The 15,650-nt window shown below is 41.1% G+C and overlaps 1 protein-coding gene and 1 long non-coding RNA gene across 3 annotated transcripts in view; both read right to left on the reverse strand.

Annotated features, from left to right (window-relative positions):
- Positions 1-15,650, reverse strand: part of LOC139158415 (uncharacterized) — a 57,246-nt gene that overhangs the window by 37,922 nt on the left and 3,674 nt on the right. For both annotated transcript variants that reach the window (XR_011557687.1, XR_011557688.1), the window contains exon 2: positions 236-288. This is a non-coding gene — a long non-coding RNA (uncharacterized lncRNA). The remainder of the gene's footprint in view (positions 1-235; positions 289-15,650) is intronic.
- Positions 3,157-14,926, reverse strand: LOC139163236 (tigger transposable element-derived protein 1-like). The gene is made up of 3 exons (XM_070744190.1): positions 14,460-14,926; positions 13,500-13,844; positions 3,157-3,311 (listed from the first exon to the last, which is right to left on the reverse strand). Exons 1-3 carry the CDS (start codon positions 14,866-14,868, stop codon positions 3,157-3,159), a joined length of 909 nt encoding a protein of 302 aa, XP_070600291.1. The 5' UTR covers positions 14,869-14,926.

Consider the following 15,650-nt stretch of genomic DNA (forward strand, 5'->3'; position numbering starts at 1 on the left):
ATTTTATTCTGTCCTGTCCTGTCATGTCATGCTGTGTCCTATCCTATCCTATCCTATCCTATTCTTGATGGTGCTTCTTGAAAGTTTGCTCCGAAAGTTACAAATGTTTTGTCACATGACCTCAGGTTAGTGAAACTGTCATAAACACATGCCAGTTGCTAAGCACTTAAATTTAGATCACATGACCATGGAGATGCTGCAACTATTATAAATGTGAAAACCAATCATAACTCACTTTTTTCAGTGCCGTTGTAGCTTTCATCAGTCGCTAAATGAATCAAGGACTACCTGTAATAAAAAAAAAAAAGAGCCACCAAAATGAGTAACCATTGATTAGTCATGAACTTGTCCAGTCCCCTTTACAAACTCTGCCAATTGAATCCTGTTGTGGTTGGCTCTGGGCCAGCTCCTGCTCTGAGGACTGTGGGGGTTGATGTGGGAGAATCCTCACATTATCAGAGGCTGGTTATACTGCTAACAGCTTCCGACAGTGAAGCATCTGTGTCAAGGGAAGCTTCTGGGAGTGAAGCAGCATTGGATGAGGAGGCAGCCCATTAGCTAAGTACCCCATTAATGAATCATCATCATTGTCATTAGAATCAGAAAGAGAAGGATTCATAGATGCTCGCAGGCGCAGGTTTGTGAAAAGGAAAGAACAACTGGGCAAGTATTATAGAAAATAAGGGAGAACGCCTGTGGCTGGGGCAATAAGGATAAAGGGGCTGCTGATAAATTGCTAGCATTGTTGCCTCTCGGCGTGGGAAATTATCTGTTTGGAAAGAGAGGGAACTGTATTTTATAAGGACTTTTTGAACTGTTTCAGGATTTTACTAATTCGCAGTTAAGTTTGGCTTGAGGACTGTTGAAGGGGGTGGTGGCTGTGACATCTTCCCAGCTGCCTTTATCCGTTTTGGTTTTGTTTTGGCTTATCACAGTCTTCAAAATTTGTGGTTTGTGGGAGAGCACTTTGGCTGACAAAAGTGCGTTTGGACCGTATTTTTTTCCTTGTGATAAACTGCCTTTGTTTACTTTACAAAAGAGTGTGCATTTGAATTTCCACTTCAGACTTAATTGGGGCTGGTAACGTGACGCCCGGCATAACAGAATCCTATGATAAAAACTGCAGTCAGAGAATTCTACAATTGAATCCTGAAGTTGCTTTTTCCAAAAGGAAACTGGACTTCGTTGCTGCTGGGGTTTTTTCTCTTTTGAAAATGTTCTGCTTCAAGAAGATTCTTTGGTTCTAACATTACCTTCTTGGTTGTGAAGCAAAATATTTTCACAGAGGAAAAAAACCCCCAAAAGAGTCAGTTGCCTTTTGAAAAAAATACCTTTGGGACAACCATTGCCTGGATGATTGAGAATCCTTGCAGACATTTCTCAGTTGAACGAAAATAATTGAGTGAAGAAGAAAAAACTCCTTGCCTTTCTAAATCTCTCTGCAGTTAGTTTGCTCATGCCTGTCATTTGTCAGAGAGCTGGTCCCAAAGGGAGCATGACCCACCTGCCCAGTTGCTGCCATTTGGGTTCTTTTATCCTCTGTGCATGCATAAAGCATTCTGTGCATGCACAGAGGGTAAAAAAACCCCAAATGGCAGCATCTAGGCAGATGGGCAGAGCCTCAAGCTTTCTTCGCAACCACCTCTCTGACAATTGACAAGCATGAGCGAACTTGGAGCATTTCAGTCCTGGTGTAAGAGGAAGAATCATCTCTCTCTGTCTCTGTCTCTCTCCCCCCTCCATCATCAATATTACCTATAAAGTATATTTATTGATTATTTATTTAATTAGCTTGGTGTTGTGGTTACCTCTGGCCAAGCTCCTGCCCCAAGGAATGTGGATGTGGGGGAGACATCCACATGCCGCAGGCCTGTTTTGCTCCCAGTGGAATCTGCTGATGAAGGCTCCTCTGACCAAGAAGACATGAGTGACAGGGAGGAGGAGAGTGTGGCAGACAGCTCAGAAGGAGATCAATTATCTAGCTCCTCCTTGGATTCGGAACAAGAGTTAATGATACAGCCACGCATGCAGAGAGCGATGCATAGGCAGCAACAACTGAGAGATTATTATCAAAGAAAATGAGGCCACCTGTGGTTGGGTGGGGCTGTGGTTTGGCCATTGTGGAGGATTATCTGATCGTTGTGTTTCGTGCCTGCCTTGCTGACTTCGACAGTTGTGTGCTGATTTTTCCCTGCTTTGAAACTAAACCAGAGCATAGTGCGTTTCACTTTGTGAAAGAAGGACTGTGAATTGCCTCACAGCTGCAAGCTAAGTATCTCAGAACTGATAAGGGACTTGTACAAATTACCAGTTTGTTTGGAGATGAGTGCTCTTTATTATACAAAAAGAGTGCTTAGTTTATTTGAATTTTCGGTATAAAGAACATTGTTTTGAATTTTCAAACGTGTTTGTGTCTGAAATTTGTATCTGTGAATTTTCGGGAGGATTCTACCAGAGAGCTCGACAGAACAGCTTTGCATCTGCCCAATCCCAAAAGACTCAGGGTAACTGATTTGATTTCCTATATGTTTGATTTCATATATATGAAATGATATATACAGAGTATGATTTCATATATGTTTCATTTACTTGCCTGTAAAGAACAATAATTATTAGCACCTATTAAACTCTCATAGGAGATCCTACGAAGGCACCCATCTCCATTAGAATGCTTATCTGCAACCATTATAAGGGAGGAAGGTTCAATCCTGAAGTACAAATATTCTCTTCTATTGGTAAACAGAGGCTTTTTGTAAGTGATATCTTTCCCTTGAGCATTTTTATACTGGAAAAGATCCTGAACTCTTGAACGTTCACTGAAAGTATGTGAGTGGATCCTTTAATAAATCACCCTTCCCTCACTGACCAAAGTGATGAATCACATTCTATCTAGACTAGTAGAATAGAAGGAAGGTAGAAGGTATTTTCATGGATGTTTCCAAAATAGAAAGAACAAATGAAAAAAACATGCTTATGCTTTCCGCACACAAATTTTGTCCCAATAACGGAGAATATTTGTAGCTCAGGGTTAAAATGAAGGGCCCTGGGTGCATCTTTCAAAGCACCTGAAGGCCAGACAAGGAAAAATGGATGGAAGCTGATCAAGGAGAGATTCAACCTAAAAAATGAGGAGGAATTTTATGATAGCGAGGACAATCAACCAATGGAACAGAAGTTGCCTTTGGAAGTTGTGGGAGCTTCATCACTTGAGACTTTCAAGAAGAGATTGGACTGCCACTTGTCAGAAATGGTGTAGGATATAGGAGAACAATAGGACAGGGGACCATTGATCAAAAATGTATCATCTAGATCTGGCCACAAGAGATATGCATGATTTTAATATGGATTTTAAATTATTTTATTTTATTTTATTTTATTTTATTTTATTTTATTTTTATTTTTTTATTTATTTTTTTATTTTTTTATTTTTATTTTTTCATTTTTTTATTTTTTTATTTTTTATTTTTTTTATTTTATTTTATTTATTTTGTCCAATACACAATGAGGGTTTAAGTGGGTATATATCTATATACACATAGTAAAATACATGATGAAGGTTATGGAGGAGATACTCATAGTAAAATATATCTAAGAAATAATAGAAAAGAAGATATAGTAATAGAACATATCAATGAAAGAATAGAAGAGATATAGGAATAGAAGAAAGGTATAGGAGATATAGGAGAGCAATAGGACAGGGGACGGAAGGCACTCTAGTGCACTTGTACTCGCCTCTTACTGACCTCTTAGGAATCTGGATAGGTCAACTGTAGGTAATCTAAGGGTAAAGTGTTGGGGGTTTGGGGATGACACTATGGAGTTCGTTAATGAGTTCCATGCTTCAACAACTCGGTTACTGAAGTCATATTTTTTACAGTCAAGTTTGGAGCGGTTAATATTAAGTTTAAATCTGTTGTGTGCTCTTGTGTTGTTGTGGTTGAAGCTGGATCTCCTGCTTGAGAGGGTGGTTGGACTAGATGACCTACAAGGTCCCTTCCAACTCTGTTAATCTGAATCTTAGTTTAGCACTGGTGATGTTACCTAATTTGGGTAACAAAACTTCTTCTAGAAAACAATCAAGCTCAAAGAGCCCCAAAACCCCCATATATTTTGTTTTGGTATGCTAAACTCCAATCTTTGGCAAATCGTGCCGCCTTACTTAATTTTTCATTATGAGTCACAATTTGCACAACCAACATGTCTTTCTCCCCCTCTCTAATAGAAATTAAACTTCATTGATTTGGGGCGGTTCCAATTTAGTGTGCTGTTTTCTCCAAGGGAAGTAAGATATGGGATCTCTTGCAAATCAAACATGGTGGGTTATTGCAGCATCTTTAGCTCTGTGATTGGTATCTTGTAATTTGTTACTTATGACTTTAGTTCCTGAGTGGCAGTTTTCAAAACATAATCTGCTAAAAACTTCCACTTTGAAGCTTTATCACATTAAACCTTCACTAGGTGGCAAATTGATCTGACAACATTATTACACTTTTTTGACAAGCTTGTTTAAAAACCCTTAACTCCCTGGGGCACCTTTTGTTTTATTACTGCTTTAATATTGGCTCTGGTTTTTTTAATCACTTCCAAAAACTGTATCTTTGATATCTATGTCCCTTGATTGAAGATGTTGGGCCAAAATTATTAAATGGCAATTTTTTCTTTATCAACTTTCTAAGTCATCATCTTGAATTCACCGTATTTGAAAAAAAAAACTTATTTAAGATCAGGGGAAATTATTTGGATAGGAAGAATGAATATGTTCACCTATTTTAGAAGAGTCTCAAAAATGTATCTTGCTTTTTGTTGTGGTTAGCTTTGGCCCAGCTCCTGCCCCAAGGACTGTGGATGTGGGGGAGACATCCACATGCTGCAGGCCTGTTTTGCCCCCCCCCCGGTGGAATCTGATGAAGAAGGTTCCTCTGACCAAGAAGACATGAGTGACAGGGAGGAGGAGAGTGTGGCAGACAGCTCAGAAGGAGATCAATTATCTAGCTCCTCCTTGGATTCAGAACAAGAGTTAATAATACAGCCACGCATGCGGAGAGCAATGCATAGGCAACAACAACTGAGAGATTATTACCAAAGAAAATGAGGCCACCTGTGGTTGGGTGGGGCTGTGGTGATTAGTGAGGCTGCTATAAATAGCAGGCTGTGGGTTTGGCCATTGTGGAGGATTATCTGTTCGTTGTGTTTCGTGACTGCTTTACTGACTTTGACCTTTTGTGTGCTGATTTTTCCCCGCTTTGAAACTAAACCAGAGCAAAGTGTGTTTCACTTTGTGAAAGAAGAAGGACTGTGAATTGCCTCACAGTTGCAAGCTAAGTATCACAGAACTGATAAGGGACTTGTACAAATTACCAGTTTGTTTGGAGACGAGTGCTCTTTGCTATACCAAAAGAGGGCTTGGTTTAAGTGAATTTTCCTTATAAAGAACATTGTTTTGAATTTTCAAACGTGTGTGTGTCTGAAATTTGTACCTGTGAATTTTTGGGAGGAGTCTACCAGAGAGCCCGACAGAACACTTTTCGGCAAAAAAAAAAAGGCAGGGTTTAAAATCAGGTTAGCTAGATGTCTATGGAGATATGCGGATATCTGTGGAGTCATTCAGGTCCCAAAGGTGCTTTTTCAAGAGGCAACTGGCCTTTCTGGGTTTTTTTTAAAAAAATATTTCACTTCTCATCCAAGAAGCTTCTTCAGCTCTGACTGAATGCTGGGGAAGCTAGGTGGCTGAGTTGATTTTGCTGACTTAGAAAGCTAACCATGGTTGAATCTTCTGGAAGTTGAATGGAATTCTCTCTGGAAAGTCCTGAGCCGAACATGTTGTATTGTATTGTATTGTATTGTATTTATTGTATTGTATTGTATGTTTTATTATTTATTTATTTAATTTTATTTATTTCTTTTGTCAAGTACATATTGGTGGTATGCAAAGATATAATAATATTCATACACATGATACTAGTAGAAAAAGAAACATTAGGACGGGGGGGACAGAAGGCACGCTGGTGCACTTATGCACGTCCCTTACTGACCTCTTAGGAATCGGGAGAGGTCAACAGTGGATAGTCTAAGGGTAATGTTTTGGGGGTTAGGCGATGATACTACAGAGTCTGGTAGTGAGTTCCATGCATCAACTACTTGGTTACTAAAGTCGTATTTCCTGCAGTCGAATTTGGAGCGGTTTACATTACGTTTGGATCTGTTGTGTGCTCTTGTATTGTTGTGGTTGAAACTGAAGTAGTCATTGACGGGAAGGATGTTGTAGCAGATGATTTTATGGGCTAAGGCGACGTAGTTCTAAGCTTTCTAAACATAGGATTGTAAGTCTAGTTGTGTAGGGTATTCTGTTGCGAGTGAATATTGTATTGTATTCTGCAATATGTTTACATTTTTGACTTATCTAATATCTAATAATAATAATAATAATAATGGGAGAGTTGGGAGGGACCTTGGAGGTTTTCTAGTCCAACCCCCTTCTTAAGTAGGAAACCCTACACTACTTCAAACAAATGGCTATCCAACATCTGCTTAAAAACTTCCAGTGTTTGGGCATTCACAACTTCTGGAGGCAAGCTGTTCTACTGATTAATTATTCTAACCATCAGGAAATTTCTCCTTAGTTCTAAGTTACTTCTCTCCTTGTTTAGTTTCCATCCATTGAGTCTTGTTCTACCCTTGGCTGCTTTGGAGAATAGGTTGACTCCTTCTTTGTGGCAACCCCTAAGATACTGGAAGACCACTCCTGGGAGGAAACAGGGCCAGAAAAGACAGGGAGAAGCCTCTCCAGGAATCTCCTGGGAGGAAACAGGGTGGGAAATGGCAGGGAGAAGCCTCTGTGGGGCCCGTCTAGAAATCTCCTGGGAGGAAACAGGGCCAGAAAAGTCAGGGAGAAGCCTCCATGGGGCTCTCTAGGAATCTCTTGGGAGGAAACAGGGCTTCCACCCTCCCTGTGGTTTCCCCAATCACACACATTATTTGCTTGTACATTGATTTCTATGGGAAAAATTGCTTCTTCTTACAAACTTTTCTAGTTAAGTACCTGGTCACGTAACGAATTAAGTTCGTAAATAGAGGTACCACTGTAGAGGGTTTGAGAGGCAAACATTATTCCAGTGACGAGGAAGTAAAAACTGCAGTGAAGAAGTGGCTCAAAGAACAGTCAACAAAATTTTACAAGGCAGGGATACACGCTCTCAATTGAAGGTGGAACATTGGTATTGAGAGAAATGGTGACTATGGTGAGAAATAGGGATGTGATCCACAGAAGACTAGCTTCATTTTGATGTATGCTACATGTCCCTGTGTTAGTAATTATACCTGTCCTAAATAAAATGGCATTATTTTTGACCCACCCTTGTAGAAGATAGTGTAGTGAAGACACTGGACAGCCACAGCAGATACAACTCAACTTTATTTAACAACAGAACTGAGGTAACTAACATAATTGACAGGATATTTATACTCCCCAATTAACCAATGAGAACACTAGAACAATCCCGCCAAATGTCTCCCCCTGCTGTTAGCCTAGGACATGACACCCCCTTCCCCTAGGGGGTGCATACAAAATCCTCCAGATACGCCAGCCTACGTCTGATGCGCCCTGAACAACGGGGCGAGCTCTTGTAACCGACGGTTGAGCTTGGAGACTCTTGAGCCCCACCTCTATCCTCCTCCTCATTGGGCAAAACATCAGCTTCTACTGTCGGATCATTTGGGACAACTGCTTTGGGTGAGTATGGGGCCCTGCAGACATAGGACATGACAGATAAAATGTAAAAAAATATTGCCCTATTCAGCAGTAATAATAATAAAAAAAATCAGAGATATTAACCAGTCACTTGTCAACTACTGTTTTGATTAAGAGCCCCAACGACCAGCCTTCTTCACAATACAATTTAATTCGTAAGGCTCATTGAAAAATAATAAAGGCATAACACAGGTAGATTTCCTCTAAGCCAGTATTAAAGCAATCTTGCTTAGTATCCCTTTGCATTCTTAACTTGTAGAATTAAGAAATGTCATATGAATACTTTTTGATCCAGATTAGCTCAAAGTATAAATGCTTCACAAGAATTTATTCTCTGCCTTCCAAGTCCCAGATGATCAGGAGGAAATGGAGATTTTGCAGTATCCTTCCCCTGGAATGCCCACCAAGCCATGCCATGACCACCAAGTCATACCCACAGAACTGGTAAGTTTTTTAAAAAATAGATTTTTAAAAAACCGACCACTGGCAATACTGCATTCTAACCACTGTGTCACCACAGTTCAGTAAATATAACATAAGTGAATGAAAAGGGTTTAAGACTGATAATTATTCATTTCATTTATTAGAAATATAAAGGACATAAGTAGAACAAACCAATTTTTTTTCAACTGCATAAGAACAAGAATAGGTGGATAACGGTACATACCACCAGTGTTATTGGATTCAGGCTGCAAAAGGTTGGATAATCACTAGATGGCAGCAAAGAGACAGAAATAAATTTTACTTTTTGCTTCTTCTTCAAATTTTTGCCCAGATTTGATAGCTCAAAAAACTAACAGAGAATTTATGGGTACCCTAAATGTGGTCTGTCTACCAGTGAGTAGGCAATTCCCAAACCAATCCTAAAACAACAAACCTTAAATTTATATTATGGAATTATATTTTTATGATGTGTTTATATTATATTAAGATTAGGACAGTACAGTAGAACCCCGACTTACAAGACTAATTGGTTCCGGAAGGAGGCTCGTAAGTCGGAACGCTCGTATGACGAAACATTGTTTCCCATAGGAAACAATGTAAAGTCAATTAATCCGTGCAACAACAAAAAAACCCGCTGCCGCCGAACGCGGAAGTTAGCGTTCGGCTTCAGGAGACAGCTGCAAAGCGGCGCGCGTGTTTTAAAACGTCGCAGCCGGCCTGGGGGGCTCGGGGGCTTGCCAAAAGTTTTCTACTGGTTCTGCCTACTTGACCATACTCATAGGAGCCCACCACTTGTATGTTCACATGATAGCTAATCACCTTTAGTAGAAGACATTAAAATATTATTGCATTATATTATACTGTCTGACTATTAACTCACAGAGCAGAGTCCTCATATTTCTCTTGAAGGGTTGCTTTTCTCAAATGGATGAGCCTTCCAAACTCTGGACAGAGATGGCCTCTTAACCATTTCTCAGAATTTGCTATATATAGTAGTCCTAGAGAAAAGTGCCCTCCAAGCAAATCTGTTTCATTAAGACAAATTCAAATTATGCAAGCTTGCAACTTTTAATTTAATCAGTTCTCTCATAACTTCATTTGCTTTGGCCCTAGTTATAAAATGCTGGGACCCCACTATTTAAAGATTTTAATGCAATTTTGTATCACTGCTTTAGGATTAATATGATTATGACAAAGAACAGATGATGAATTGTGTAAACAAATAAATGCTTTGCAAAGGCTCTTTTATTTATAACTGCATTTGAAAATTTTACTCTACTTTTTTGATCAGAAAAGTCTGTGAGCTGATAAATATCTTCCTGCTATTCCAATTCGACAACTTGCAGTGGAGGAAGACATTTTGGCACGTTGGAGCACACCAAATGGCATGCGCTTCAGAACTTAAGAACACAATATCCATTAACAGGTCTGCCTTTGAAGATCAAATTAATCTGAAATAATATTTTGGAAGACTGTTAACCAAGATTGTGTGCTTTGATGACATGATCCCTTTAGTTTATCTCTTGCACTGATTTTTTTTTTAGTCTCTTTCTCATCGTAGTTCAAAGCTCTGCTTTTGTTTTCAAGGCATTTCACAGCTCAAGTGACTTAATTGGAGGCAGACTACATGTGCTTTAGTGCCTCTCTACCAAGGTAGATGTTCAGCTAGTGCCTACAGTTTCTGCTTTATGGCGAAACAATGTTTACAGTCCTACTCAAATGAATGGCTATGATAGCTTCCAAATGTGGAAGACTGTCTACTACTATTGAATCTGGCTTCCCAATTAACGTTGCTTGTCAAAGCATTGTAAAAGGGGTGTGAAGTTTCCGAAAGATTAATTGATTGATTGATTAATTAATTAATTCATGACCATGAGCCAAACTCCAAAAAAAATATAAAGATTTATTAAGAGCTACATTTCAGCAATACAGTGATCCCCCGGTTATTGCGAGGGTTCCGTTCCAGGACCCTCCGCAATGAGCGAAATTTCGCGAAGTAGCGCTGCGGAAGTAAAAACACCGTCTGCGCATGCGCGATCTTTTTTAAAAATTATTTTAAGTCCGCGCGTGCGCAGACGGTGGGGCGACGGCAGTTCGGAGGCTGGCAATGGTTATTTTTCATGGTTTTTTCCTGCTCTCAAGTTCCTAGCTCTCAGTGAGTAAACTTGCCACTTTTGATTTTAAAGTCCATTTTTAACAGGGTTTCTTCTGGTCAAGTTCCTAGCTCTCAGTGAGTAAAACCTGCCACTTTTGATTTTAAAGTCCATTTTTAACAGGGTTTCTTCTGGTCAAGTTCCTAGCTCTCAGTGAGTAAAACCTGCCACTTTTGATTTTAAAGTCCATTTTTAACAGGGTTTCTTCTGGTCAAGTTCCTAGCTCTCAGTGAGTAAAACCTGCCACTTTTGATTTTAAAGTCCATTTTTAACAGGGTTTCTTCTGGTCAAGTTCCTAGCTCTCAGTGAGTAAAACCTGCCACTTTTGATTTTAAAGTCCATTTTTAACAGGGTTTCTTCTGGTCAAGTTCCTAGCTCTCAGTGAGTAAAACCTGCCACTTTTGATTTTAAAGTCCATTTTTAACAGGGTTTCTTCTGGTCAAGTTCCTAGCTCTCAGTGAGTAAAACCTGCCACTTTTGATTTTAAAGTCCATTTTTAACAGGGTTTCTTCTGGTCAAGTTCCTAGCTCTCAGTGAGTAAACCTGCCACTTTTGATTTTAAAGTCCATTTTTAACAGGGTTTCTTCTGGTCAAGTTCCTAGCTCTCAGTGAGTAAACCCTGCCACTTTTGATTTTAAAGTCCATTTTTAACAGGGTTTCTTCTGGTCAAGTTCCTAGCTCTCAGTGAGTAAACCTGCCACTTTTGATTTTAAAGTCCATTTTTAACAGGGTTTCTTCTGGTCAAGTTCCTAGCTCTCAGTGAGTAAAACCTGCCACTTTTGATTTTAAAGTCCATTTTTAACAGGGTTTCTTCTGGTCAAGTTCCTAGCTCTCAGTGAGTAAAACCTGCCACTTTTGATTTTAAAGTCCATTTTTAACAGGGTTTCTTCTGGTCAAGTTCCTAGCTCTCAGTGAGTAAACCTGCCACTTTTGATTTTAAAGTCCATTTTTAACAGGGTTTCTTCTGGTCAAGTTCCTAGCTCTCAGTGAGTAAAACCTGCCACTTTTGATTTTAAAGTCCATTTTTAACAGGGTTTCTTCTGGTCAAGTTCCTAGCTCTCAGTGAGTAAACCTGCCACTTTTGATTTTAAAGTCCATTTTTAACAGGGTTTCTTCTGGTCAAGTTCCTAGCTCTCAGTGAGTTAAACCTGCCACTTTTGATTTTAAAGTCCATTTTTAACAGGGTTTCTTCTGGTCAAGTTCCTAGCTCTCAGTGAGTAAAACCTGCCACTTTTGATTTTAAAGTCCATTTTTAACAGGGTTTCTTCTGGTCAAGTTCCTAGCTCTCAGTGAGTAAACCTGCCACTTTTGATTTTAAAGTCCATTTTTAACAGGGTTTCTTCTGGTCAAGTTCCTAGCTCTCAGTGAGTAAAACCTGCCACTTTTGATTTTAAAGTCCATTTTTAACAGGGTTTCTTCTGGTCAAGTTCCTAGCTCTCAGTGAGTAAACCTGCCACTTTTGATTTTAAAGTCCATTTTTAACAGGGTTTCTTCTGGTCAAGTTCCTAGCTCTCAGTGAGTAAACCTGCCACTTTTGATTTTAAAGTCCATTTTTAACAGGGTTTCTTCTGGTCAAGTTCCTAGCTCTCAGTGAGTAAAACCTGCCACTTTTGATTTTAAAGTCCATTTTTAACAGGGTTTCTTCTGGTCAAGTTCCTAGCTCTCAGTGAGTAAACCTGCCACTTTTGATTTTAAAGTCCATTTTTTACAGGGTTTCTTCTGGTCAAGTTCCTAGCTCTCAGTGAGTAAACCTGCCACTTTTGATTTTAAAGTCCATTTTTTACCTGGTTTTTGGCTCTCATGTCCTCCTTCCATCCCTCCCTCCTTCCTTTAGTAAAAAGCACTTAAACAATGACAGAATAAAAAACCCCAGCCCTCACCTGTGTTTGAATTTCATTCACTCAGTCATTCATTCATTCTTCTCTATGCCACTCAGTCCCAACACTTTCAACCCACAAATTACCATTTCCCATCCCCTTACTGTACCTCTACCTGTACCTGTAACCTGTACTGTACACATTGAATAACACTTAGTCATCCTGATAGAAAAAATAAAAATATTTATTTACATTTTTACATTTTTTTGGGGGGTTAGCATAACTAGGATAAATCGGGATCTTCTTCTATCACCATGTCTACAATGGACGCTGCAGGTGATGTTGTGGCAGACCTCTTGGTTTTCGTGAGAAACATAGTTATGGGCAGTTGTTGGCGCGTTTTCTTTTGCTTGGCTAACAAGGCTCTGTATGGTGCAATGGTGTTGTCAAGGGAGGCCTTAAAGTGTATAGAGCGAGTCATGTTGGGATCCCAAAGTTCCGCCATGCGTTGCAGATGTGCAGCAGTTCTGTTCATTTCTGCAAGCCGCTCTAGCGTTAGGCCAACATCTTCTTCTTCCTCAGCTTCTACAACTCCCTCCTCTTCTTCACTCGCTGACCTGGTCAGCTCCTCCAGATCTTTGTCTGTCAGCGGTAGGCCATGCTCATCTATCAAACCATTGACTTCCGCTGGTGTCATGTCAACGAAGCCTTCTCCACCCAGTGCCTGTGCCAGCTTCACAGACTTCTGGACTGCAGCATCTTGGATTTCTTCGGGAGCAAATCCCCTGTGATCATGCACCACTTCTGGCCACAATTTCTTCCAGCAGGCATTCATTGTCTGCGACTTCATATCCACTAAGGCACTCTGAATGTTCGTCAGACAAGATGCAATTGTGTACTGACGCCAGTAGGCCTTCAATGTGAAGTTTGCATCAGCATCCATTGCTGCCACGATGCTTCCAAGAGAATTGCGCGTGTACAGTGCCTTAAATGCGCGGATAATACCTTGATCCATCGGCTGGATAAGCGATGTGGTGTTTGGTGGCAAGAATTCGACTTGCACCCCATCATGTTCATCTGCCAGATCATCATGGCCTCCGGCATTGTCCATTAGGAGAAGCACTTTGAAATCTAGTCCTTTGGCAGCCAAATAAACCTGCACCTGTGGGATGAAGCAGTGATGAAACCAGTCCCGCGTGAGGGGTTTTGTAATCCATGCTTTAGGATTATGCATCCAGTACACTGGCAATGCATTCTTATTTCTGTTCTTGAGGGCTCTTGGATTTTGTGACTTATAAATTAGCCCTGGCTTCAGCAAAAAGCCTGCTGCATTCCCACACATGACCAAAGTCACTCTATCTTTCATGGCCTTAAAGCCAGGGGCTTTGGCTTCATCTTGCATCAAGAAAGTCCGTGAAGGCATCCTCTTCCAGAACAGGCCTGTTTCATCCATGTTGAACACCTGTTCTGGATGGTAGTCCCCTTCTGCAATTAGATCTCTAAAGGTGTGCCGGACAAAGTTTTCAGCTGCACCTGTATCTGCTGAGGCAGCTTCTCCATGCAATGACACACTCTTCAGGCCATAGCGCCGTTGAAATCTGTCAAACCACCCTTTGCTTGCTGTGAATGTGGCTGGGGCTGAAGAAGCAGAAGATGTTGATGGCTGGGGGTCTTCAGAGTCATCTACAGAGAATGACAGGAAAGGGAGAGAGAAGTGACTTGAATGAAAGCATACAGTCTTTCCATCCCTCCCTCCCTTCTCTCCCTCCCTCCCTCCTAACATCCCTCCCTCCCTCCATCCATCCATCCTTCCATCACTCCCTCCTTCTCTCCCTCCCTTCTCTCCCTCCCTTCTCTCCCTCCCTCCTAACATCCCTCCCTCCCTCCCTCCTTCCATCACTCCCTCCTTCTCTCCCTCCCTCCCTCCTAACATCCCTCCCTCCCTCCATCCTTCCATCACTCCCTCCTTCTCTCCCTCCCTTCTCTCCCTCCATCCTAACATCCCTCCCTCCCTCCATCCATCCTTCCATCACTCCCTCCTTCTCTCCCTCCCTCCCTCCTTCCCTTCTCTCCCTCCCTCCCTCCTTTCTCTCCCTCCCTCCTAACATCCCTCCCTCTCTCCATCCATCCATCCATCCCTCCTTCCATCACTCCCTCCTTCTCTCCCTCCCTCCCTTCTCTCCCTCCCTCCCTCCCTCCATCCATCCCTCCCTCCTTCCATCCATCCATCCTTCCACCCTTAACACTTAACACTTAAATACAGTATGTAATGACAGAATAAAAAACCTCAGCCCTTACCTGCGTTTCCCTCATCTGCATCGCCTCCTTCTGTGTCTTCAAGACGGTTGTACAATTGTTGTGCCTTGGTTCTTATAGTGTTGGTATCCAAAGCAATGCTCTTTTTGCGGCAGTCTTGTACCCACACAGACAAAGCAGCTTCCATCTTCATAAGCCGTTTGTTTCTAGGCGTCACTATTCTTTTTGCACCCTTGTTGAATGATATCAGAGAACTTTGCCTTATCTTCTTCTCCTCTTTCCTAATGTATCGCACAGTCGATTCGTTGATCCCATAATGCCGACCAACCTCTACATTAGAATGTCCCGCTTTCAGCATGTCCAAAAGTTCAATCTTTTCCTTAATTGTCAGCATCTTCCTGCTCTTTTTAGCATCGCCGGCTCCACTCCGCATGGAACGTTTAGGTGCCATCTTCCACGAAGTCTTCACAAAAGAGCTCCAAGCAAGAGATCGAAGAAACAGATCCAAGAAAGAGCTCCAAGCAAGAGCTCGAAGAAACAGATCCAAGAAAGAGCTCCAAGCAAGAGATCGAAGAAACAGATCCAAGACAGAGCTCCAAGCAAGAGATCGAAGAAACAGATCCAAGACAGAGCTCCAATGCAAGAAACAGCTCCGACCAACAGCTCACAAAGTTCCAAGACAGAAACGGCTGCACAAGTTGCAAGTTGCAAAGGAAAGCAAAGCAAATCACTGATTGGCCGAGATTTCTGCCCATCAGCAATGACAATGGTGATTGGCTGAAATTTTGCTGTATCACCATTGCCATTGCAATGGCAAAGCTGATTGGCCGAGATTTCGGCCAACCAGCAATGCCACACGTCAGTTTGGTCAGTTTGGGCGGGAAAAAACGGGCAAGTACTGTATTTTTAACTTTTTTTTTTTTTTGAAAAATCGCGATGTAGCCTGTAAAGCGTTTCGCAACAATCGAGATGGTAGCAATTGCTCAAAAATCGCGAAGTACCATGTAAAGCGTTTCGCAACGATCGAGATGGTAGCAATTGCTCAAAAATCGCGAAGTACCCTGTTCGCAATGGTTGGGGACGCAATAAACGGGGGATCACTGTACTCTGATGCAGTCAAAACTTAGGCCACAGAGGCTGCACATCCTCATAACCAGTAATAATAATAATAATAATAATAATAATAATAATAATAATAATAAAAAAATAGATTTGTATGACGCCCCTCTCTGC

The sequence above is a fragment of the Erythrolamprus reginae genome, chromosome 2 (genome assembly GCF_031021105.1).
Source record: "Erythrolamprus reginae isolate rEryReg1 chromosome 2, rEryReg1.hap1, whole genome shotgun sequence".
NCBI lineage: Eukaryota > Metazoa > Chordata > Lepidosauria > Squamata > Dipsadidae > Erythrolamprus > Erythrolamprus reginae.

Coding starts and splice junctions, on each gene's coding strand:
- LOC139163236 (XM_070744190.1), bottom strand. CDS start 14,868: ATGGCACCTAAACGTTCCATGCGGAGTGGAGCCGGCGATGCTAAAAAG. Junction 13,845..14,459: donor TGCAGATGAGGGAAACGCAG/GTAAGGGCTGAG, acceptor CATTCTCTGTAG/ATGACTCTGAAGACCCCCAG. Junction 3,312..13,499: donor TAGAGTGACTTTGGTCATGT/GTGGGAATGCAG, acceptor TCTTGTGGCCAG/ATCTAGATGATACATTTTTG.